We start from the raw sequence: 20398 nt of genomic DNA, 5'->3' as shown, positions 1-20398 counted from the left end.
GTGCTTCATTTGATTAGTAATACTGTAAATGTCTGACTGAATATTAAAGATTGTTTCAAATCCAATTGAAAGGACCGTTAAAGGGTTAACACAGGACAGCAGTGATGATGAGACGTCTCTTTATTCACAGAAAACACCACTTAAAGGAGCAGTTTGACATTTTGTGAACCAAAAATGCTTTCTTGCTTTGAGTTTGATTGAATCTACAGGCACCAGCCGATTAGCTTAGCTTAGCATAAAGACTGGAAACAGTAGGAAACAGTTAGCCTGGCTCTGACCCAAGGTAAAAAGAAACCCGCTGACCACCACCTCGAAAGCTAATTAACACGTTACATCTCATTTGTTTGATCTTTCGTGTTTGACGAACAGTGTGAGGTTCAACTCAGCTGAAAGCAAAGCTGTGGATTTCCCCAAAATGTTGAAATATTCCTTTACAGCCCATGTCGTCATTAACATTATCTCCCATGAATCTTAAGAAGTGCTGCAGTTGCATGGAATTGCATGTAGCTTTGATGTTTAAATGCTTAAAATATACGTCATGCTTCGTGATTCTTCGAGTAAAGCAGAACAGATGTCAAAAATGTCAACTTATAAATACAAATAAATCTATTTTTTTAAAAATATGGATGTACAAAGTTCACCTAGTTCTAAGATTTTACGTATTATTCTCAGATAATTAACAAAATCAAGCCTTTAGCTATTGTCATCTATTGTTTATTAATTCACATATTTTCTTATTGATGCTACTGGACTGTAAACTTTTTTTATCTTGTTTTTCTTTTGTAATTATAAAATATTGCTACTATAAATATCATTTACAAACAAAGAGAACTAAAGAGAGCAGATTAAAAACTTTAAAATAATAGCACAGTCTATAACTGATGACTGCAGGATACAAACAAAAGTAATATACTCTGCCATGCATGTATGATATCTTGGTTGACCAATTACCAGCATCGTGGTCGATCGTGAATGACAGCCGGGCGTCTCGTGCAGTGTGACGTGCTTAACGACCGAGGAGGAGGAGGAGGAGGAAGGATGCTGCTGTCAGGTGGGACAGCGAAAGAGAGGAAAAGTCACGTAGTCTGATCCCGGCGTACCTCGGTATAAATCTTAGCCCTTCGTTTTAGCCACTTTGATTCTGAAACACCTCCATAAATAACATTTGAGAAGCATCCATTCAGGCTTCGGGGCATCACCTCATTCCAAGATATTTCTGCCACCGGAGGAGGAGAGAGACTTGCCAACGTGACGAGCAGCCGCCTGTTAAGACACATAAACACAAACAATAAACAGGCTAGCCGCATATGTACTTATTTTAAGTGTTAGTGTGAAGTGCGGCTCGCATACCCCCGTCTGTCCTTTGGAGAAGTTGGCATGTGCGTAAAGGAGCACTGCAATGTCGTTATGTCCCGCCTCCAGTGCGATGGACAGGGCTGTGCTCTCATCCTACACACACACACACACACACACACACACACACACACACACACACACACACACACATTATGAGAGGTTTTGCTACCCCTTCACTTCCCTGACAGACTTAATGGAAATTCTTCTTCTTTTGGGAACGCCACATGTGAGACAAAGTTGCTTCAGCCTCTCAGCTTGAAGCCACGATGCTCGCAGAAGCAGCGACTCACGTACGCTGTCAGTCAGGTTGGCATCGCACTCCGGTTGTGCCAGCAGGAGCCTCACGATGTCGGCATGGCCGTGCTCGCTCGCGCACATCAGCGCCGTGGAGCCCTCGTCATCCTGGAGGTTGACCTCCGCCCCCTGCGCCAGGAGCGCCTGCACCATGTCCATCCGGCCGTGGCTCACAGCCAGCATCAGCGCGGTCTGACCGGCCTGGAGGGTCAAACGCAGGAAACAGGGTCAATGATGCTGAGCCCGCACGTCTCTAACGTTTCAAACACAGAATTCCAGCTCGTCAGTGCAATCAGACGGATCTTCATTCTTCACACTTTGAAGATCTGTGCACACACAGCACATCCACCCACTGACGTTCAGTTTGCTTCTGTAAGTTCCTGATAATTAGCCAATGATTCTCCTGGAAAGAACTAGGAAATTTATAGTCCAAATGTTGATCAATTTTACTGATATTTATGCAGGAAGTTTCAATTAATTGCCTGCACAGGTCAGCCAAACGAAAACAGTGTACAAGCAAACAAATCACACATATGAAGACTTGTTATATTAGTTACCCTTCAGTCACTCTCACTCCTCTATCTGTTCTTCTAAAGCTGCTTTTGTTAGTTACTCCCTGCCTTCTGGCTCGCAGGCGTGTCTGATTTATCTCCTCACCGTCCCGCCCTGTAATGGTTGGAACAGGCTTTTCTGAACTTTTTCTTTAACTCCTGCCTGCTACAAAGTTTCCAGTATTAAACAAGAAAAAGTGAATATTAAGTTTAAACAGAGGAGGTCATTCAAGAAAAATTCCTCTGGAAATCTTTTTCCTATAAGTAGAAGGAAACTACACAGTTCTTTCCAGGAGAACTTCAGAGGACATTATTAGGAAATTACAGACCTATAAAATTGAGTGTTATACCAAAAATACATACAGTCCATAAATATACCGTTTCCTGTAATTACATAAGAGTTTGGAATCAAATGGCTGTGAAAACTGGCATAAAGATAACACCTGCATGCAAAGACAGATATTATCGCTCGAGTGATAAAAATGCACAAATGAGCAAAAAACTCCATTTGTGCACGGCTTATCTTTCACCACGCTAAACTTACTGCCGATTAGCCGGCTCCCAATAAGTTGATGCAATAGGCCTGTTATCTATATTCCCCTTTTGTTTGTAATCTTTTCTCCAGTTCAATCACGTATATGCACAGAGAAACAAAACCCGGCCTGGCAAACACCAGATTTGAACTAAAAATAAAATAACCCAAAAGAAAAATGTCAATTTATTCAAGAATTAACGACAAGCTGTTTGGACACAATACAGAGAAAGAGCAGCACACATCCCGCATCCACCTCCATCACCTGAGGACGCGCTCACCTGGCTAGCCTTTGCATTGACGTCTCCTTTTGTGAAGAGCTGCTCCACAACTCTCATGTCGTCCGGACTTTCCACAGCCGCGAGGGCAGCCAGCATGATGGGCGTGTAGCCGGCTTTGTTCTGCTGATTCACGTTGCACACCTCTGTGGTGACGGATGGAGAGGGAAGCAGAAAGATGTAAGAGGTTCATATCGTCATTTATTTATTAATGGTACTTGCAGACTTTTTCCTCCTGCACTGACTGCAGCAGGTTTCATATTGTCAAGAAGTATCTGCACAAAACAGGCTTTTTCTGAGTACAAATGTCAAACAAAGTGCCAAATTTCATTCATTTGTACATTTGAAAAGGTGGGACAGGCTGTTATTGCACAGCAGCTATGATACAATCACACTCGAGTGTTCCTCAAAGTGTCCTCAGATGACTGTGGCTTCATTGTTGCTGTGCAATCAAACGTGCTCAAATGTGTTTTGTGACAGCTAAAATTCAACAAAGAGAATGAGCGGCTGAAACCTGTGAAGCATCAAACTGCCTTGACTCTCTTTTTCAAAAGGTTTCTTCTTCTTTTCTACGTACAAGGACGTTGTAGACGTAGTTCATCTTTCCTTTCAGGGCAAGGCGATATCTGACTGCATTTCGAGTGACATTAGAAGAAGCTTTAGTCATGCTTTTTCCACCACGAACACCGGAAACATAATGCTGATAAATGTCCATGACACAGAGGATCGTTGACTTTTTCCCTGATAATATGCTTCTATTCCACCTGGCCTTCGACCAGACAGAGGTGGGTCCAACTTCTTCTGGAAGGCTCAAGGCTTTTAGATAAAAACAAGAAAGAGTATTTCATCTCCTCCGCTCCTGCCTGTTGAATTTATATTCAGTAAAGCCTCTGAATGGCCTGAATCATCTTTCTGAATTTTTGATCCCTTCTCAACCTGCTCACAGCTGGAGAAAATGCTGGAACAGTTCATTATGATTTTTGAAGTGGATTTCTAAAGTGCATCTTCATTTCTAATCTTAAGAAAGACTGTTTGGGCAAATTATACCTTCTGCACTTTAAATATAGACGCTGCTTTAGCAGTACGTAACATCTGAGGATCGATAAAGTTTGATTTTAACGACCACTTCACAAGCGGGTACACGCACTTTTAAAGTGTGCTGTAATTATTATCGTATCAGAGCAGCGGACAGTAAAAAACTTCTCTTTTGGCTGGTCGTAAATCAGTCACCAACGTGTTTCCTCACATCGAGGAGGGACAGAAATGATGACAACGTCAGAACACATGATAGCCTCCCGTTGCCCTGTGAGCGTTACTCTACCTGCATCAAGCAGTTTCTTCACAATGCCAAAGTTGGAGTGAGACACGCTGTAGTGCAGAGCTGTGTTTCCGTTGCCGTCAGCCATGTTGGCTACATGCTGCAAGACTGAGGGTGAGATCGCCCGAAACGCAGACAAGCAGTCGTCCACCGTGTCGGGGGCAGCGGACTTGTGGCTGGACACAGAGAACCACTCTGTCTGGAGCGTTTGTAGACAGTCATGCTGCAAAGGACAAAAGAATACAACCCCCCCCCAGGTAAAACAATGTTTTTAAAGCCATCTTCAGACAGGAAGTGCCTCTAATTGAGTGTGCAGAGCAATGTCAAATACTGCTTCAAAATACTCAGGAGTATCTTTAATGACAGGCAGTGCTGTGCGAGTTCACACTGGCTCGTTCACACAAATTAAAATGAACCAGTTCAAGTTCATTTCTTCAGTTTTTTTTTTTTTAATGTGCCGCAGATCTCCTTTGATGCAGTCCAGCAGACACAACTTCCATTAAAATATGATTTTTTTTTGCCCTCACTTCTGCCCTCACTTAGTCATAAAACTAAACTTCAAATATTCATTGATGTGCCTGAATTGCCAGATGTATTAGCCATACTGGCGCACCATTTGGCGAAGTCGTGACCTGCCCTACTCTACCTCTGACTGGCTAGTATCATTGCCTTCATTGGTTGGGTTGGTTAGTTTTAGGCATGAGGGTGGGGCAGGTGATGCCTTTGCCACCCGGCACTCTGGATGCCGTTAGACATAGTGCATTATGCATTAAATGGATGCGTTTCACTCACATTACAAGGACGTGAATGAAAGAATACAAAGAGCACAACAACAACTCAGCTTTGGAATCTCTCTTCATTTAATCCACAAGAAAGTTTGTTGAGAGTTTTCTTGGTATTTCGTTTCTTTTTCAATGTATTTCTAGTTCTGTTTATCAAATTATTGTGAGAGTAAAGAGTCCCCTTCACTCACAAATATCCCTGTTTTCAAGTTCAGGAAGAATACAATGACAGAAAATTACAGAGCCGACACATTCCTGAGCTTTTTGTATCCAATGCCAGAGTCGTTTCGTTTTAAATGACATACTCCAACACAGCCTGGCCCAGCATCTCTCCACACCCATGCAGTGACATACCATTAAATGTGCACACACACACACACACACACACACACACACACACACACACACGCACAGCCACACACACTGTGACCTTCAACGGCTCTCTCTGTGAATATACAGCAGTGAACAAAACATACCAAGTCCCGGCTGGATAAAGCCGTGTCATCACTCAGCTGCATCTTCAAGGCTTGACAAGCAGAAAACATCTTTTCGCTTAACTTACACCTGAAAGGAATGAAATGCAACAGGTTACGGGTTCGGACCTCAAAAGTTAGACTCGCACAGTGTAATAGCAGTAATCTTCAGCTGAGATTCGATGGCTTTAAAACCGCCTGGACTCCCGCTCGTTACCTCTGCTGTGTGTGTGATTTGGCAGAACCTTTCGCTGCCTTGCTGCAGCCACCTTTGCCCTTTCTTGCTTGTGTTCCATCCTGAGGAGCTTCCTTTAGTTTTTTGGCCCCCCTCCTTTCCCCTTCCTCGGAGTTAGCCTTCTCAACGGCAGAGAGCTCGTACGATGACATGGGGTCCAATCTAATGACAAAACACAAGAGTTAATACTGAAAACATGTAATGGTAACAAAGCCTAGAGGCTTGTTGTTAATTATTAGTTTAGAAATTAGATGATTACCCTGCGGTCACCCTCATGAACTTCATGCTCTTCCTGTTGCTGCTACAGCCTTGGTCACCATTCTGTTTCTTCATTACAGACCGCAGCACACTGGCATTAGTTGACCTCTCTAGAAGCAACAATGAAGCACATGCCTCTGAATGTCAATAAACACACTCACTTCATTCAGCATTAGTGTCAAATGCGGTGTAACGGAACAGATACAAACCCACTGTCTGCACAGGAATCAGCCAGGAAAGAGTCATGAGGCTTTGCATTTTCATTTGAAAAGAGAAAACTCTCTTGAACACAAGCTCCTCCTACGAAGCCATTCAATTTTAGACCCTCAGCCACAAACTGGTATGTGGTACGAGACGCCTCCAAAACCAGATATCATTCCAAACATTGCAAGTGTATCCCTCAGAAAGTAAAACTGGCCAGGCCAAAGGCAGCCACTTCCTCTAAACCCAACGCAAGTTTAAACTGGGCCTCGGGAGTGGTCTGGAAATAAAACATTTATAAACTAGACTACTTCTGCACAGACAGCATCCTTACCCAGCTGATGTTTACTACACTTCACAACAAGATGAGCTTTCTAAGATGTAGACACACACACTCACACCACATGCATGTTTACCTTGCAGAGCTGAGGATGCCTGTTGTTCTAACATCTGTATCAGTCTTTTGACCTCTGAATCACTGCCACCCTGTTGGCAAGTTCCAGGGTTTGCTTTGTCACACTTAGAAGAATCAACTGAAAGCTGAGATGGGGGCTGAAACTCTCTGCTGACTGTGACAAAGGAAGAGGATGTTAGCGATATTTTTGAATAGTTCTAGCATGACTTAACAGATATTCATACTGTATATTACATAATAAAGAATTCCTGACCACGAGTGGCGCAGTGGAGAAATGCTTATGTGTCTTATGTATCCAAACCTGGCTAGTTTAGCCTGGAAGAGGGCTGAAACCTCTTCCTATGTACGTGTGGTCTGAGAATGTTAATAACACTATATCTGCACAACAACAGGATGTACTGTATGTGCGCAGGAGTTTAAGGAATGGGTGCAGTTGTTTGTTGTGTGATGTACGAAGGATAAGAGAACAACACAATGTGTCTCGAGCCAAGAAAATTTCTGTGTGTTATCTAAAACTATGAGAAGAACTGAACAGCCTCTTGTCTGCAAGCATTGAAGATCTATTGATAATCTCAATATTATGTTTTCTGGTATCTGAGAGCCATCTCTCATCTGTGCTTGACAACTGATTTTTCCATTTCCACGACCTGTTACCTGGTGGCTGAGAATCCACAGGATGGACTGCTGTTCCGTCTTGTGCTGCAGCTTTGCTATTGCAGGGCAGCTTGGAGCTGGCACTACCTCGGCTACCGTGCTGCTGGACAAACCCGTCTCTGTGGTGAGTGTGGTCCTCTGTGAGGAGGTCCCCATTCTCCTTGAGGAGCCTATGCATCTTCTCTATATAATGATTCAGCTCGGGGTCCCACTGGGACTGTGAAGACTGCTGGGGCATCTGGGCCGGCTTACTGGACGAAACGGACAGATCCCGTATCCTTCCCTCCCCTACGCCGATGCTTCTTGTCTTGCTGGGGTCAGGCATATGGGACGGTCCAGAGGCCATATTTCGGGTTTTCAGTCCAACCAGGAAATTGTCATTAATGTTTGTGAATCCAACACCAGTGTCTCTGGTTACCTTTGCGACTGTCCCTGGTGTTTGTTTTAAGGCACTTCCTGGTAGATTTACAGTTCCTACACCAATTGTTCTGGTCTCTGGGGAGCACTTCATATCTTTGACCCTGTTACCTACTGACACTGTCCTAGTGACAGTCTGAGTGGTGTTGGTGTGTTTGTCTTTGGTACTTAGGACAGTGTTAGTGCTGGAATCGGTGTTGAAGGCATTGCTGGTGTTGGTAAAGCGAGACACAGAACTGGATACAGTGTTGGTACGCTGAGAAGCTGTCTTGGGTGATGCCATGATTCCCAGATCGACCCCTCTGACTTGATCTGTGGCGATACCTTGAGAGACTACGTCCTTTGCCTCATAGATGATCACATCAACAGAGCAGTCTCCACAAGCCACAGAATTATACTTGATCTTCCTTTTTTTAGAGCCCAGATTCTCCACTGGCACCTCTGTGTTAGTTTCTGCATCACATAACTTTACCTCCACTCCAACTCCTTGCGAGTTAGTAAAAACATGGATCCCCACACCCTTTTCCATGGTCTCCACTCGCTCCCTGACCTCCCAGTGGCTCATGGGTACATCTGGTCCTGTGCAAACATCCTTCAGCTCAGGCCTACAACAAGATACTCCCACAGTCTTCATCTCTGTTGCCTCCCCTGTGCTGGCATCCCGGAGCTCTGTGTGATTGCCCACACCCTGGGTTGTGGTGTGAGGCCTTGCCTCAGTGCCTGTGCTCACAGTGGATGGCCTAGCTAAGGAGGTTTTATCTGCTCGGTTCCTAGCACCTGCAGCCTGAAGTTCCAGTTTCAGGCGACTCATCTCTGTCTGGAGAGCTGATTCTTTCAACTCTGCTTCTAAGTGACAAATTCTCTCCTTTAAGGCACCAATTGTTAGTTGTTGGGCATCAAGCTCTGCTTCTCGTTCTGTGTAAAGTCCAAGATTAACTTCAGACACTTCTGTTGCCACAGACCTCATCTCTACCTGATCAGTGTATACATATTTGTTTTCTTTCAAGGGATTAGACGAGGCGATATCTATATCTTTATCCGCTCCAACTGCAACTGACTTCACAGCCTTGCCATGCAGAGAGCTATGGCTTTTTCCACGCAGTGCTTGCAGACGTCCACCCTTGATGGTTCTTTCCAATGCCTGCATCTCTTCAGTCAGTTTCTTGAACTCCCTGAGGTCAGTGCAGTCACTTCTCACTATGTCCTCAAGTGCTTCCTCAGTATTCACCTTGTTCCCAATGTCAGACCTTTCAATGCCACATGATCTCTTCCAGATCACATCATTTGTGTCCTCGTTGTCATTCTGGTTCTTCAGCTGAGAGACCAGTTGCCTCTTTTCCTCCTGAAGGACTGAGATTTTTACCTGGAGGATAGGGATGATTTTCACCTGCTCCTCCAGCTCCTTCAGCCTCTGCAGGGCTACAACCATCTGGTCGCGGACATGTTGCAGGTGCATGGGGCCAAGACCTGTAACTGGGGTGGTTCTACCAGAGGTCTGTGGGCTTAGCCTAAGGCATCCTGTGCTACCTCTACTGCCCAGCGATGAGCTAAGGTGGACATGCATATCCCCTCCGGTGCCAGTAGGCTTGTTCCCATTGTTGTTCTGATTATATGCTCCCAGGCCAGTGAAGGGGGACAGTGACCCAGGGGAGCTTACACCTCCAAAGCTGGCCAGTCGTCGACGGGGTTGGGGCTGAGGTGGAGGCTGGTTTGTCCCCTCTTGATCCAAATGTTTGTGGGTCTCCCCAATGGTTGTTTCCACCACAGGGCTTTGTCTTTGTAAAGCAAGAGTTCTTGCAGCAGGCTGTGGCTTTGACTCAGTAAGTATGTGAGATGTTGCCGGTCCCTCATTTCTGGAGGGCTTGCTGTCCAGTGAGGAACCGTGCGGTGGAGGAAGAGGAGGTCGACCTCTGGTTGTAGAAGACATGCCCAGTAGTCTTGTGTCATCACTGCTAGATGATGACAAGGATTCTGCAGAATGGCTGGATGAAACGCCACTCTGTGTTTTTTCAACATTATTTATGGCCACTCTGGGCCTCCTCTTAAGGCTTAGCCGCTTAATGGTGGTGCCGTGATGAAAACTATCCAGACACTTGAGGTTGTCCCCGTCTGGCTGATAACTCTTAATCCCCAGGTAGTTAGGAATGCACTCTTCTGTGCTTTGACCTGTTAGACCAAATAGCCATAGTTTATTACTCTTGCAGCATAAAAAAGAGCCCAATCGCCGGGCTAGAAAGTGGGAAATCACACAAGTCTCCAAATATGAAAAATGCATATGATAATAATCATTTCCTATGCATTAAGTTTAAAACTAACTCTAAAACTATACATTAGATTTACAACAGCAAACCAGTGATATTGAAAACTGAAATCAAAGGTTTTCAATACAAAAAAACCCATACAATCTCATACTGCCTTATGCTATATACTTCCTGCCCTTACAGTTTCTTTTTTCTTTCCTTACCTCAATATCATCAGCGACGGTTCCTATTCGAGCCTAGAGCCTTCCTTCTATCACCTCCAAGTGTTTTTGACTATAAAGTCTCTGAGCCCCAGAGTCTCACACGAAGAGGAGGGACACAGGAGACTTTACCAATCGTGTAGACACTCTGTTTTCAGTAGACACTTCTCTGCAAATGGCATGTCTCTCTTCACAGACTGAAGCTACTCTATAATTACTCTGCAACTTTCCCTCTAAATGCCTAACCATACTCTTGGCAGGTTTTCTCAGCCACAGACATCTTCCAAGTATTTCTGCCAGTGAGCTCACAAAAAAAAAATCTTATTCATTTACTTGACACAGTAAAAAATGTAATTTATGAAAGAGGTATAACAGCATTTAAACTGCAAATGTTGAACACTTTAATTGAGAGCAACGTGTTTTATTTTATGTAGATAGTCACTTCTTTGCAGTCTTTAAATTCCATTATAACCCCTTCAAACAAAAACCTGACTGTATTTTGTGCATTATACATAGAAAAATCCACATCAAGCAAATCCACAACAAGCAAAAAACAGCATTTAAGCTATTACCTGACACATTTCTTAAGACGTAACTGCCTTGAGCCATGAATAGGATTCACAAAGCATCAATACGGACGGAGCGGTCCCTTTAAATCCAGCTAGAAGTCTGAAAAGTCTGTAAAAAAAAAAAGCAAGCAAGTGAACCATTCTTCATATCTTGATAATTAGCTTTTACTGCACATGTGTTGACCCACTGCATCACTCGTTCAGCTTCTCTCTCTCTCTCCCAGCCGAGGCCCAACGGTCAATAACAGCTAACCTTACAATGCTTACATAAAGGAAATGCAACACCAGGCCGTGACATATTATAGTTAATTCTGCAAATGTGCAGCGAGCAAAAAGGCTCAGCCTCGGTGCACAGCAGTGACTCACCGCACTGCAACGCCATATCACTTTCTCATAAGTAAGCACCTTCTGTTCGCAGCATGTGCAGGTTTTAAGGAGGTTTTTTTTTTGCTTAGGATGCACGTAGTTCTCTCAGAGGCTGCATCTACATGGACCCTAACATTTCACTAATAATGATAATAATAGCCCAGTCAGAATAAAAATTACCATGTCACTCGGAAGACACTGGCCCGTTCCAGCCTGATTGGAAGAGATTTTCTATCAGTTCGTGAAGGGGGACGCAAACCTTTGATCATCTGTTCAACAGGAACATATTGATTCGAATCAGATGCTGAGGGACCACTTTCATACTTTTTACAGTATTTTTCTCCATTCAGTTTGCAAGTTAAGTGATGCGCTGAATAGTGATTTATGTATAAAATGAAGGTGCATGGGTTAGGAAAGGAGAAATTAGATTGTTCCAGAAAGTATCAGGAAACTTTCAATCTATGCACACAAGGAATATGGAGAAAATATGGTAATAGAGCATTTACCACCGTCAACATCAGTATGGATGGGAGGATGTAAAAGAGTAACTTCCAGCTGTCACAGCCAGCCGCCATCAGTGCATTTAATTAAACATGGATCACTGATACGCAGAACATTTTAGCATACGAGTCAAGTTTGCGCTGAAAAACAGAAAGTGGAACCAGCAGATGAACGAGTTAGAGACAAGGAAAGACACGCAGGAGTGAAATTTAAACATGAGATTTAAATGTATGTACGCTTTTTGAGTTCGATCTGCATCAAAAACACTTCACTGCTTATATGAAAAGAACATTATTTGAATATATTTTCAACACGGAGCGTCTTATGTATTCACAAAGCAACTCACATATCCTCATTCAGTAACTTACACACACAGTGACGCCCAGAGGCCACTGGGATGTCCTCTGTGTGTGTGTGTTTGCCCATGTTAGTTTAGCACATAAGCAAATATGATTTACTTCAACTCAATGTTATTTGTTCTGTATCTTATAATTTTACCAAAATGACTCGCTTTAGTGACGTCACCATTCGTGACATTCAAGGTGACTGCGGTTTTTTAAGTTCAGCTCAGGGAGAGGGTTTCACACACATGAGTTACTGCCACCAGTACGCAGTGTGTCAAAGCTGAGCAGTCTACAAGAGGCATCAGCAATTAGGTTCAACAGTGGGTCATTTTTTGGTATTGTTTATTGTACAGTCACAGTGGAAACTCCCATATGTTTTCAATCTTTATTTAGAATAAAGTTCTGGTTGTTTCTGAGGGCAGGAGTCACTTTATTTTTTCATCTTTTATTAGTAAGTGAGAGCTAACAGAATTAGCAGAGCTTATGCTAATATTCATTTTGCAAAATAATGACTCATGCATGCAAATGTCTGCTTTGTGTTGCACTTTGTGACTAAAGATGCAATTCATCTTTTTTCAACATGTGGTAAACAGCGGCCTGCTGCAGTTATGTCTGAATGAGAGTGCTTTGCATTTAAATAAATAAAAAAAAAATCAATCAACCAATCAATCGCCGGTGTGACATTTCGGCCAGACTTCCACCCATTTCTGTTTGCAAGACAGGTTTCTGCTGTGGTCAAACAGCTGTTGAATGGTTTCATCTAAATGGAGTGAATTTTATTAATGTGTGTAATCATCTGCCAAGTTTATTAAATTCAATTTCAGGACCTGTTTAAATAACCTTGAGCAGAACGAGGCACATAGATGTCACAAGGTTATATTTATAAAGATTTACATTTATATTGTTACCTCCAGTAGATTTATAGAAGACAAGTAAAGGTTTAAGTGCAAACTCTGAAAAGGACACTTCATCTTGTTGGCCGTTATTTGCCAACCAATGGCCATCAGTGTGCCATCCTGGCCGGGTTTTATTAGACTGGGCCATAAACAATGTGCAAATACTGTCAGGCAGCCAAATGTTCAATTGAACTGCTGCAAACTGTCACATCATGAAGATAATCTCTTTCCAGTGTCGGGCTGCAGCTCCTGACTTGGTGGTCTTAGGACAAGTCTAAGGGGTTAAAATAAACAGTAAAGTAAGCAGAAAAAACACATCAGCTGCACCAAAATATGCTGTTTTTTTTTCTTTTTCTTTTGACTTGTTTGATAACTCTGACCATAACTTGATTGCTGACCAGGGGTCTAGCACACATTGCTTCGTTTTAAGGGGTCAAAGGCCGCAGTGGTTGAGTCTAGGGTGGTTATGTCCCTGGGAGAATAACCATCTGATACTTTTCTCCATTTTGCAGGGGTTTTAGGAAGTCCTGCTGATCATTTAGCTCGAATCCCTCAAGTTCTGACACAAACAGAAGCTGCTGAAACAGGTGAGCGTTGCTGAAGAATGAGATATTCAAAGGATGACACCTTATTGCAAAGTGTCTTATAAAAGGACAAAACGTCAGCAGGGCTGGATGCTGCTTCTGTCTGACACCTTGTGGTCAGAATACGAGACAAACTTTAATATGGTGCAGGTGCAAACCTTAAAAACAACACAAAAGAGTCTGTTTTAAAGTTCCACACCGAACTCTGTGCGCATTAGCCTCCGTCAGCTAGCCACTCACCTGTGCAAGGAGCAGAAGGTGAGCACCTACAAGTTCCGGTGATGTGCAAGTTGAAAATAATGTCACACAGCAGCTGCATCAGCAGAGAAAAGTCTGATGGCATTTTTTTTTTTACACATAAAACGCATCCCGAGTTTATCTTTTCCGCCTCTGCTCCACCTTTTAGTCGTTCATCTGAAGGAGTAACTTCTCTCCCCGCAGGAGCAGGGCAGTCACTGCGCATGCGCAGACAACTGTCACCGTGTTCTGTCAGGTGCTGAATAGTCCTCCGTGAAATATTGATGATGCCTTTCCTTCTATTGAATCGATTCCACAGCGTAAAGACTACATTATCTTTGACTCTGATATCTCTGAAGCATCTTCCTCGCAGCTTTCTGCAGGCTTCTCTCCAAAAGAAAGAAAGGTTTTGATCAATTATAGCTTACATCATATTTCTTTAAAACACATTTTATGCCTTAAAATAACTCCTGGTGAATGTCTACTATTAAAAGTTATTCAACGATCATTAAAAATGGTGTGATGTTTTTAATAATATGACTTAAATTCACCTTTTCTTCACAGATTCTGCGAGTTTTCCAAAGCCAAACAAAACTACACTTCATTCATTGTTTAAATGTTGTTAATGGGTTGAACTATACAAGTCCACTGTTATAATTACAGAGACAAAAAGAAGCTGGTCACTTTTATCCTGCAGGAAGATGCAGAACCCGACCAGAGCTGTTTTAATGGCGCTGAAGCTTTAAAAAGTAAGTGCATGCTTTTGTTTGCGCAGACCTGCAAAACTCAAATTGATTCTGGGTACATCAGAGCAGCACCAGCAGGAAATTGCATGCTCCTTACAGTTAAATCTTTGGCCAGGCTTCATTTGTATTCAGCGGCTTGTAAGCTGCACAGCGACATCATGTGGACGCAGTGGAGAATTACATTTTGCACTGCACAAAAGTCCAGCAAAGACAAATCTGTTTATGCAGCTTGACTGGAAAAAAGAGCACATCTTATAACTTCTGTAAGAACTGGTGTTCTTTGCAGACAATATATACACATATATGTTTTATTTAAGTATTTTGAATGTGTCTGTAAAAAGGGACCATTAAACCAAAACCCACTGTGTGTAGCTCTCCCCTGGTGGTTTATAAAACTGACCTTTGCAGCTACGTTTGTATCATTAACCTGAAACAGCTTTGAATGGTGTGCAGTTAACCATCCTCCAGTTGACCAGCCTTATGCTGGCGGCTACTATCAGGCCTGGTATCTTGTTAAGTTCAAAGTTCAACTTTAGCTTGTGTTGTAAGTCGAGCAGCTCTGAACTGATGTCCTTTCACCTTCCTGTGTTTGTGCCCCGGACAGAGACAGCCATGAAGTAATTACATGCATGCAGAGACACACTGACACAGAGACAGTACGCTGCTCCCTCTGCCTCATACGCTGTTTTATCAGCACATGTAAAATCAAAGGTGTCATGTGAAGTCAGGTCGGCTGGGCGAGGACAGCGTGATTTGAACTTTACTCTTCTTCAGGATCACGCAGGGAAGGAATGTTTCAGTCGTGTTTGCAGGCAGATTGAGAACAAGCTGTGCACCAGTTTTCCTGAGTAGAAGAAGTGATTGCAGTGAAAATGTATGTGAAGTTAAGGTATATTAAAAACTAGGAAAGGTAAAACTCATTGACTTCTTGGCACTTGTAGCGCTGAGCAAATGAAATAATCCGCCAAATATCTGGAAAGCACGGAGCATCTGCTGGAAACAGGAATTAGGCTAAGTGGTTTTGGAATAATGATGCACCATAAACACAATTAATGCTGTTTCAACTGTTGCATCACACAATTTTTTTGTGCAGGCTGATAAAAACACAGCATCAAATCAGGCATTGTTACTTTAAAACAAAACAAATGTTCACTATCTTTGCACTTTAAACCCTCAGTGACAGAAGCAATCGAACCAACCCCTCGCTGCCAGAAAGGACGCTGTCGATTGGTTAGAGGAGTTGCACACCCCCGTCCCTTCCCCTCGCTCAGCTCTGGAGTTCACTTTTTAACTTTGGGGCTCCGCTCACCTGTTTCACTTAAGGCATTAGGTCCCAGTCCCACACCTGACAGCAAAATGTCTGACAAAGGCGCCTTCGATACCAACGTGCTGACCCTCACCAGGTTTGTCCTGGAGGAGGGCAGGAGGGCCCATGGAACAGGTGAGCTGACAAACGTGCTCAACTCCATCTGCACGGCTGTGAAAGCCATCTCGACCGCTGTCAGGAAGGCTGGGATCGCTAACCTGTGAGTGGTGTTTCTTTTTTAAATGGTGGGAGTGATAGAAGGAAACATGCAGCAAGTTTCGATTTCTAGTCTTCTGCACTGCATTGGGTTTAATCTCTCTCATTTTAATGTGTTTGAAATGTGAATCGATTTCTGGGTTTAGTGTTGGTTTTACGTACATGCAGTGTGACTTCAGGATCCGTAAGCAGCTCTTACTTTGGCCCCCGGCCAAAGGTAAACTCTGCACATGCTCTCTGCAATCTCTATAGGGCAAAGGTCAAGAAGATAATGGGCTTTTCAGAAAGTTCTCCCTGGTTTAACAAGAATAATAACAAACATACTGTGAGAACAATGAAAGGCACTTTATTTGCATTAGAATATGTGGCTTTTATTGAGGTTTTGATCTCTTCGGTCTGCTCCTCTCTCCTCTCCTGGAAGATATGGCATTGCTGGCAGCACCAACGTGACAGGGGACCAGGTGAAGAAGCTGGACGTGCTGTCCAATGACCTGGTCATCAACATGATCAAGTCCTCCTTCTCCTCCTGCGTGTTGGTGTCAGAGGAAGACGAGAAGGCCATCATCGTGGAACCAGACAAACAGGTGCGTACAGCTGTGCAGTGAGTGTGTGTGTGCATGTATTATGTATTGTGTTACTGTGACAGTGATAAAATGATTTGTTCTCACAGGGAAAATACATCGTGTGCTTCGACCCACTGGATGGCTCCTCAAACATCGACTGTCTCGTCTCCATTGGAACAATTTTCGCCATCTACAAAAAGGTTAGTGAGGACGATTCTGCAAGCTGATTCAAAACACTGAAGTTACTCTCATCCATTTGTTTTTTCAACCTATATTTGACATGGATGATTCCCTGAGTTTATATTACTCTCAAAAGTTTTATAAATCAGCATCCAGTACTGACATAACTAAGTACATTTATACTTTATACCTCCAGTCAACTCCAATTCGGTGAGACATATTATACTTTTTACTTTGCATTTATCTATTTATTAGTTGCTAATGAATTATCAGATGTTGCAGACTGAGATTTATCTTTAAAAATATATGTAATGTAACTATATATAACATAGATTACCTTCATCAACCAGCTACAACTTTAAAGTGCTGTTAATGCGACAGTAATCATCATGATAATGTCTAATAACATAACCCTCACAGGGGCCATTCTTCTATTTACTGAGTACCTTTACTTTGGATACTTTAAGTACATTTTGCTGATAATATTTTACATTGTGGTACTTTTACTCTAGGAAAAGATCCGAATCTTACTAATCCACACAGGAGACTTTAATTCTCGTAAATTTTCAAAAGCATCAGAGAGATAAACAAAAGCAGCACAATGATGCAACATCAGTTAACATGTTCATTTATTACTTTAAATGAGATTCACATTCAGGCCCTGAATCCATAAAAAGAGGTCATATATTTACAATACCCCCCTGTACTGATCCTTCATCAGAGACGACTGACGCCAGTGTGAACGGTCGCACTGGATTCAAAGTGTTTTTGTGATGTGTTGCTGCATAGACCACAGATTCTGCGCCAACCGAGAAGGACGCTCTGCAGCCTGGAAGAAACATCGTGGCAGCCGGTTATGCTCTGTATGGCAGTGCCACCATGATGGTCCTCTCCACTGGTCAAGGAGTCAACTGCTTCATGCTCGACCCCGTAAGGCCGAGGCTTACGCTATGCTCATGCAGTATATATCCAGCAGAAGAGCGTCTTTTTTGCTCATTATTTCAGTTTTTTATGTGTTTTCTTGACGGTATTCTGATATGTTTCTCATCTGCTCCTCGCTTTTCTTTTCCAGGCGATCGGTGAGTTCATCTTGGTTGATAAAGATGTGAAGATTAAGAAAAAGGGAAAAATCTACAGTTTGAATGAAGGATATGCACAGCATTTTTATCCAGATGTGACAGAATACCTACAAAAGAAGAAATACCCAGAGGTAAAATGAGAGTGCAGTCACTGTTTTTGAACATTATTACATTGCAAAGACCTAATGTGTGATATACTGACTCATAGATTCATAGAATAAATCATTACATATTTGTGTTTCCAGGATGGTTCTGCTCCATACGGCAGTCGATATGTTGGTTCAATGGTAGCTGATGTTCATCGTACTTTGGTGTATGGAGGGATCTTTTTATATCCTGCTAACGTCAAGAGTCCGAAGGGGAAGGTGAGCGCGAGAGTTTATACAAATGGTCAGAAAAAGTGTTTGAATTAATTTCAGATCATCTAAGTCAAGTTCAGCCAAATCCACGTGCATCTTCTCATGAAGTCCCACCTACGTCTGCTTCTTGCCCTACAGCTGAGGCTGTTGTACGAATGCAACCCCATGGCCTTCATCATGGAGCAGGCAGGAGGCATGGCCACCACAGGAGCCATGAACGTCCTGGACATCCAGCCCACCACCATCCACCAGCGGGTTCCCGTGGTCCTGGGATCCCCTGATGACGTGCAGGAGTATCTTTCCATCTGGAAAAAGCACAACAAATGAGGTATTTAACTATTGACCGTACACCGGACTGCGTGAAATTGGCACCAATTAGCAATCTGTGTGGGATAATACGTGATTGTGTTTTTCTTTTCAACCTAAAGGAGGGCTAACCGCACAATCAGGAGGCTCAATCAGGACATCCACCGTTAAGTGCTTTCAGCTCTCTCCTGCAGCTGCATCGACGAAGGAACCAGGAACCTCACTGGGTCCAAGTCTGCCTCACACACTGCTCAGTCCGTCATGCTGGTGTAGAGACTTACTCTTTTTTAAATAAAGACAAACAAAAAGATGCTTGTGTTCTTCAGTGAGCTGCAAAAGACATTACACACACTCACACCTGGAAGCTGTGAAGTACAGTCTTTCACCGTCCTTAACCAGATTTGACCTGCCAGTCCGGGAATCCAACCAGCCTGATTCTCCTGTTTCTAAGAACGTATTAACAATGCTTTCCTTTCATATTCCTGCTAAGAAAGCAGTGACCGACTCTTTTTTGTTAGACATAATGGCTCTTTGGGATCCAAGCCCGGATATCTTAGACCAAGTGAAAGGACATCACTGTTCTGAATAACCATAAAACATACATAAACAGCTTTCCCTGTTTTCTCTTTTTTTCAGAGGCTTTCTGGACATTTTGTCATCCTTTTCATGCGGTTGAAAAGGACTTTTAAGGTATAAAGTCAATGAGTTTTACCTTTCGACTTAAAATGTTGTATCTCATGCCATTATTCAGATGCTTTAACCGTAAAGGAATTGCAAATCGGCTTATTTGCTGTCTTGCCAACGTGAAGCCAGCAGCTTATCTTAGCGTAAAGGGGGTAACAGCTATCCTGGCTCCGTCTGATGGAAGCAAAATCTGCCTACAAGCTCACTAATTAACACGTTTTATCTCATTTGTTTAATCCATACAAAACCCACATCATCTGAACCCAAGTCTCTGTGCCCGGCCAAGAAATAGTTCCAGCACGTGACCCACATGAAAGCACAAAATATGGTTTTTATACTTCATCTTTTGCACGTGTGCCTGCAGGCGCATTTTGCCAGGCTAGCTGTTTCCCCCTGCTTCCAGTCTTTATGCTAAGCTAAGATAACCACCTGCTGGGTCAGCTTCATATTCATCTGAGACATATGACAGTGGTAAGGAACTTGTTATCTCAGCACGAAAGCCAATAAGCTCTGAACTGTTCTGCTAACCTGACAGAGAACAGTAGAACATCATTAAGACCAGAAATCCGACCCGACTCCTTGTCTGATGATGTCTGGCATCAGCAGCGCACCCTGACAGGCCTCGGTAGAGCCAGAAATGTTTCAGCTTTGCCACTTCGCTAATGAGCCATAAAGACTCGCTGGGAAAAACAAAAAAGCTCCAACAGTACGCTCGAACAAAAGCCTCATTCAATCAATCAGCGTTTATTTAGGAAAGCGGTCATTACGGTCCGTAGACAAACACAAGTCAGCACACACGGTCTGTATCTTTCCCGGTACTATGTACGCTCTGCAGCCTCCAGCAACGGAAAAAAAACAGATTCAAAGTGTGATATGAAACTTAATGAGCTTCTAATAACATTACAACACAATAATAACACAGTTGTGTGGATGACTGGCGGCTGATGTCACTTGGAAACTTGGCATCGAGGGGCAAAAGCTCCTCTGAGAGCACGCTGGAATTTTTATTGCCTTTTTTACTTGGCAATTTAAAACCTCTTAATGCGAGAATATTGTATGTGAGTCATCTGAAAGTTAAATGATGTGAATTGATGGCAGATGTTTGATCGGGGCGGAAGGCGCAGCGCTTTGGAAAGGACCTCTTTGTATACAGAGCGAGTACAAAATAATTCATGTAGCTCTGGCGCGCTGGATGGAATCCATATTGTCTGGTATTCGCTAAAAACTGAACCACTTC

The 20398-nt window shown here is 43.1% G+C and overlaps 2 protein-coding genes across 2 annotated transcripts; one reads left to right on the top strand and one right to left on the bottom strand.

Annotated features, from left to right (window-relative positions):
• Positions 1–103: 103 nt before the first annotated feature.
• LOC139348789 (KN motif and ankyrin repeat domain-containing protein 1-like) lies at positions 104–10834 on the bottom strand. Its single transcript, XM_070989131.1, has 11 exons — positions 10798–10834; positions 7348–9930; positions 6695–6847; positions 6079–6187; positions 5802–5981; positions 5588–5675; positions 4333–4552; positions 3015–3157; positions 1651–1851; positions 1351–1449; positions 104–1263 (listed from the first exon to the last, which is right to left on the bottom strand). Exons 1-11 carry the CDS (start codon positions 10832–10834, stop codon positions 1201–1203), a joined length of 3876 nt encoding a protein of 1291 aa, XP_070845232.1. The 3' UTR covers positions 104–1200.
• Positions 10835–15824: 4990 nt separating this feature from the next.
• fbp1b (fructose-1,6-bisphosphatase 1b) lies at positions 15825–18498 on the top strand. The gene is made up of 7 exons (XM_070989049.1): positions 15825–15994; positions 16412–16574; positions 16661–16753; positions 17523–17663; positions 17806–17943; positions 18058–18177; positions 18310–18498. The coding sequence occupies exons 1-7, from the start codon at positions 15825–15827 to the stop codon at positions 18496–18498; spliced, it is 1014 nt and encodes a 337-aa protein (XP_070845150.1).
• The last annotated feature ends 1900 nt before the right edge of the window (positions 18499–20398 follow it).

Source organism: Chaetodon trifascialis, chromosome 20 (genome assembly GCF_039877785.1).
Source record: "Chaetodon trifascialis isolate fChaTrf1 chromosome 20, fChaTrf1.hap1, whole genome shotgun sequence".
Lineage (NCBI taxonomy): Eukaryota > Metazoa > Chordata > Actinopteri > Chaetodontiformes > Chaetodontidae > Chaetodon > Chaetodon trifascialis.
Note: the sequence above shows the minus strand (reverse complement) of the source record. Positions and strands in the feature narration are given on the sequence as shown.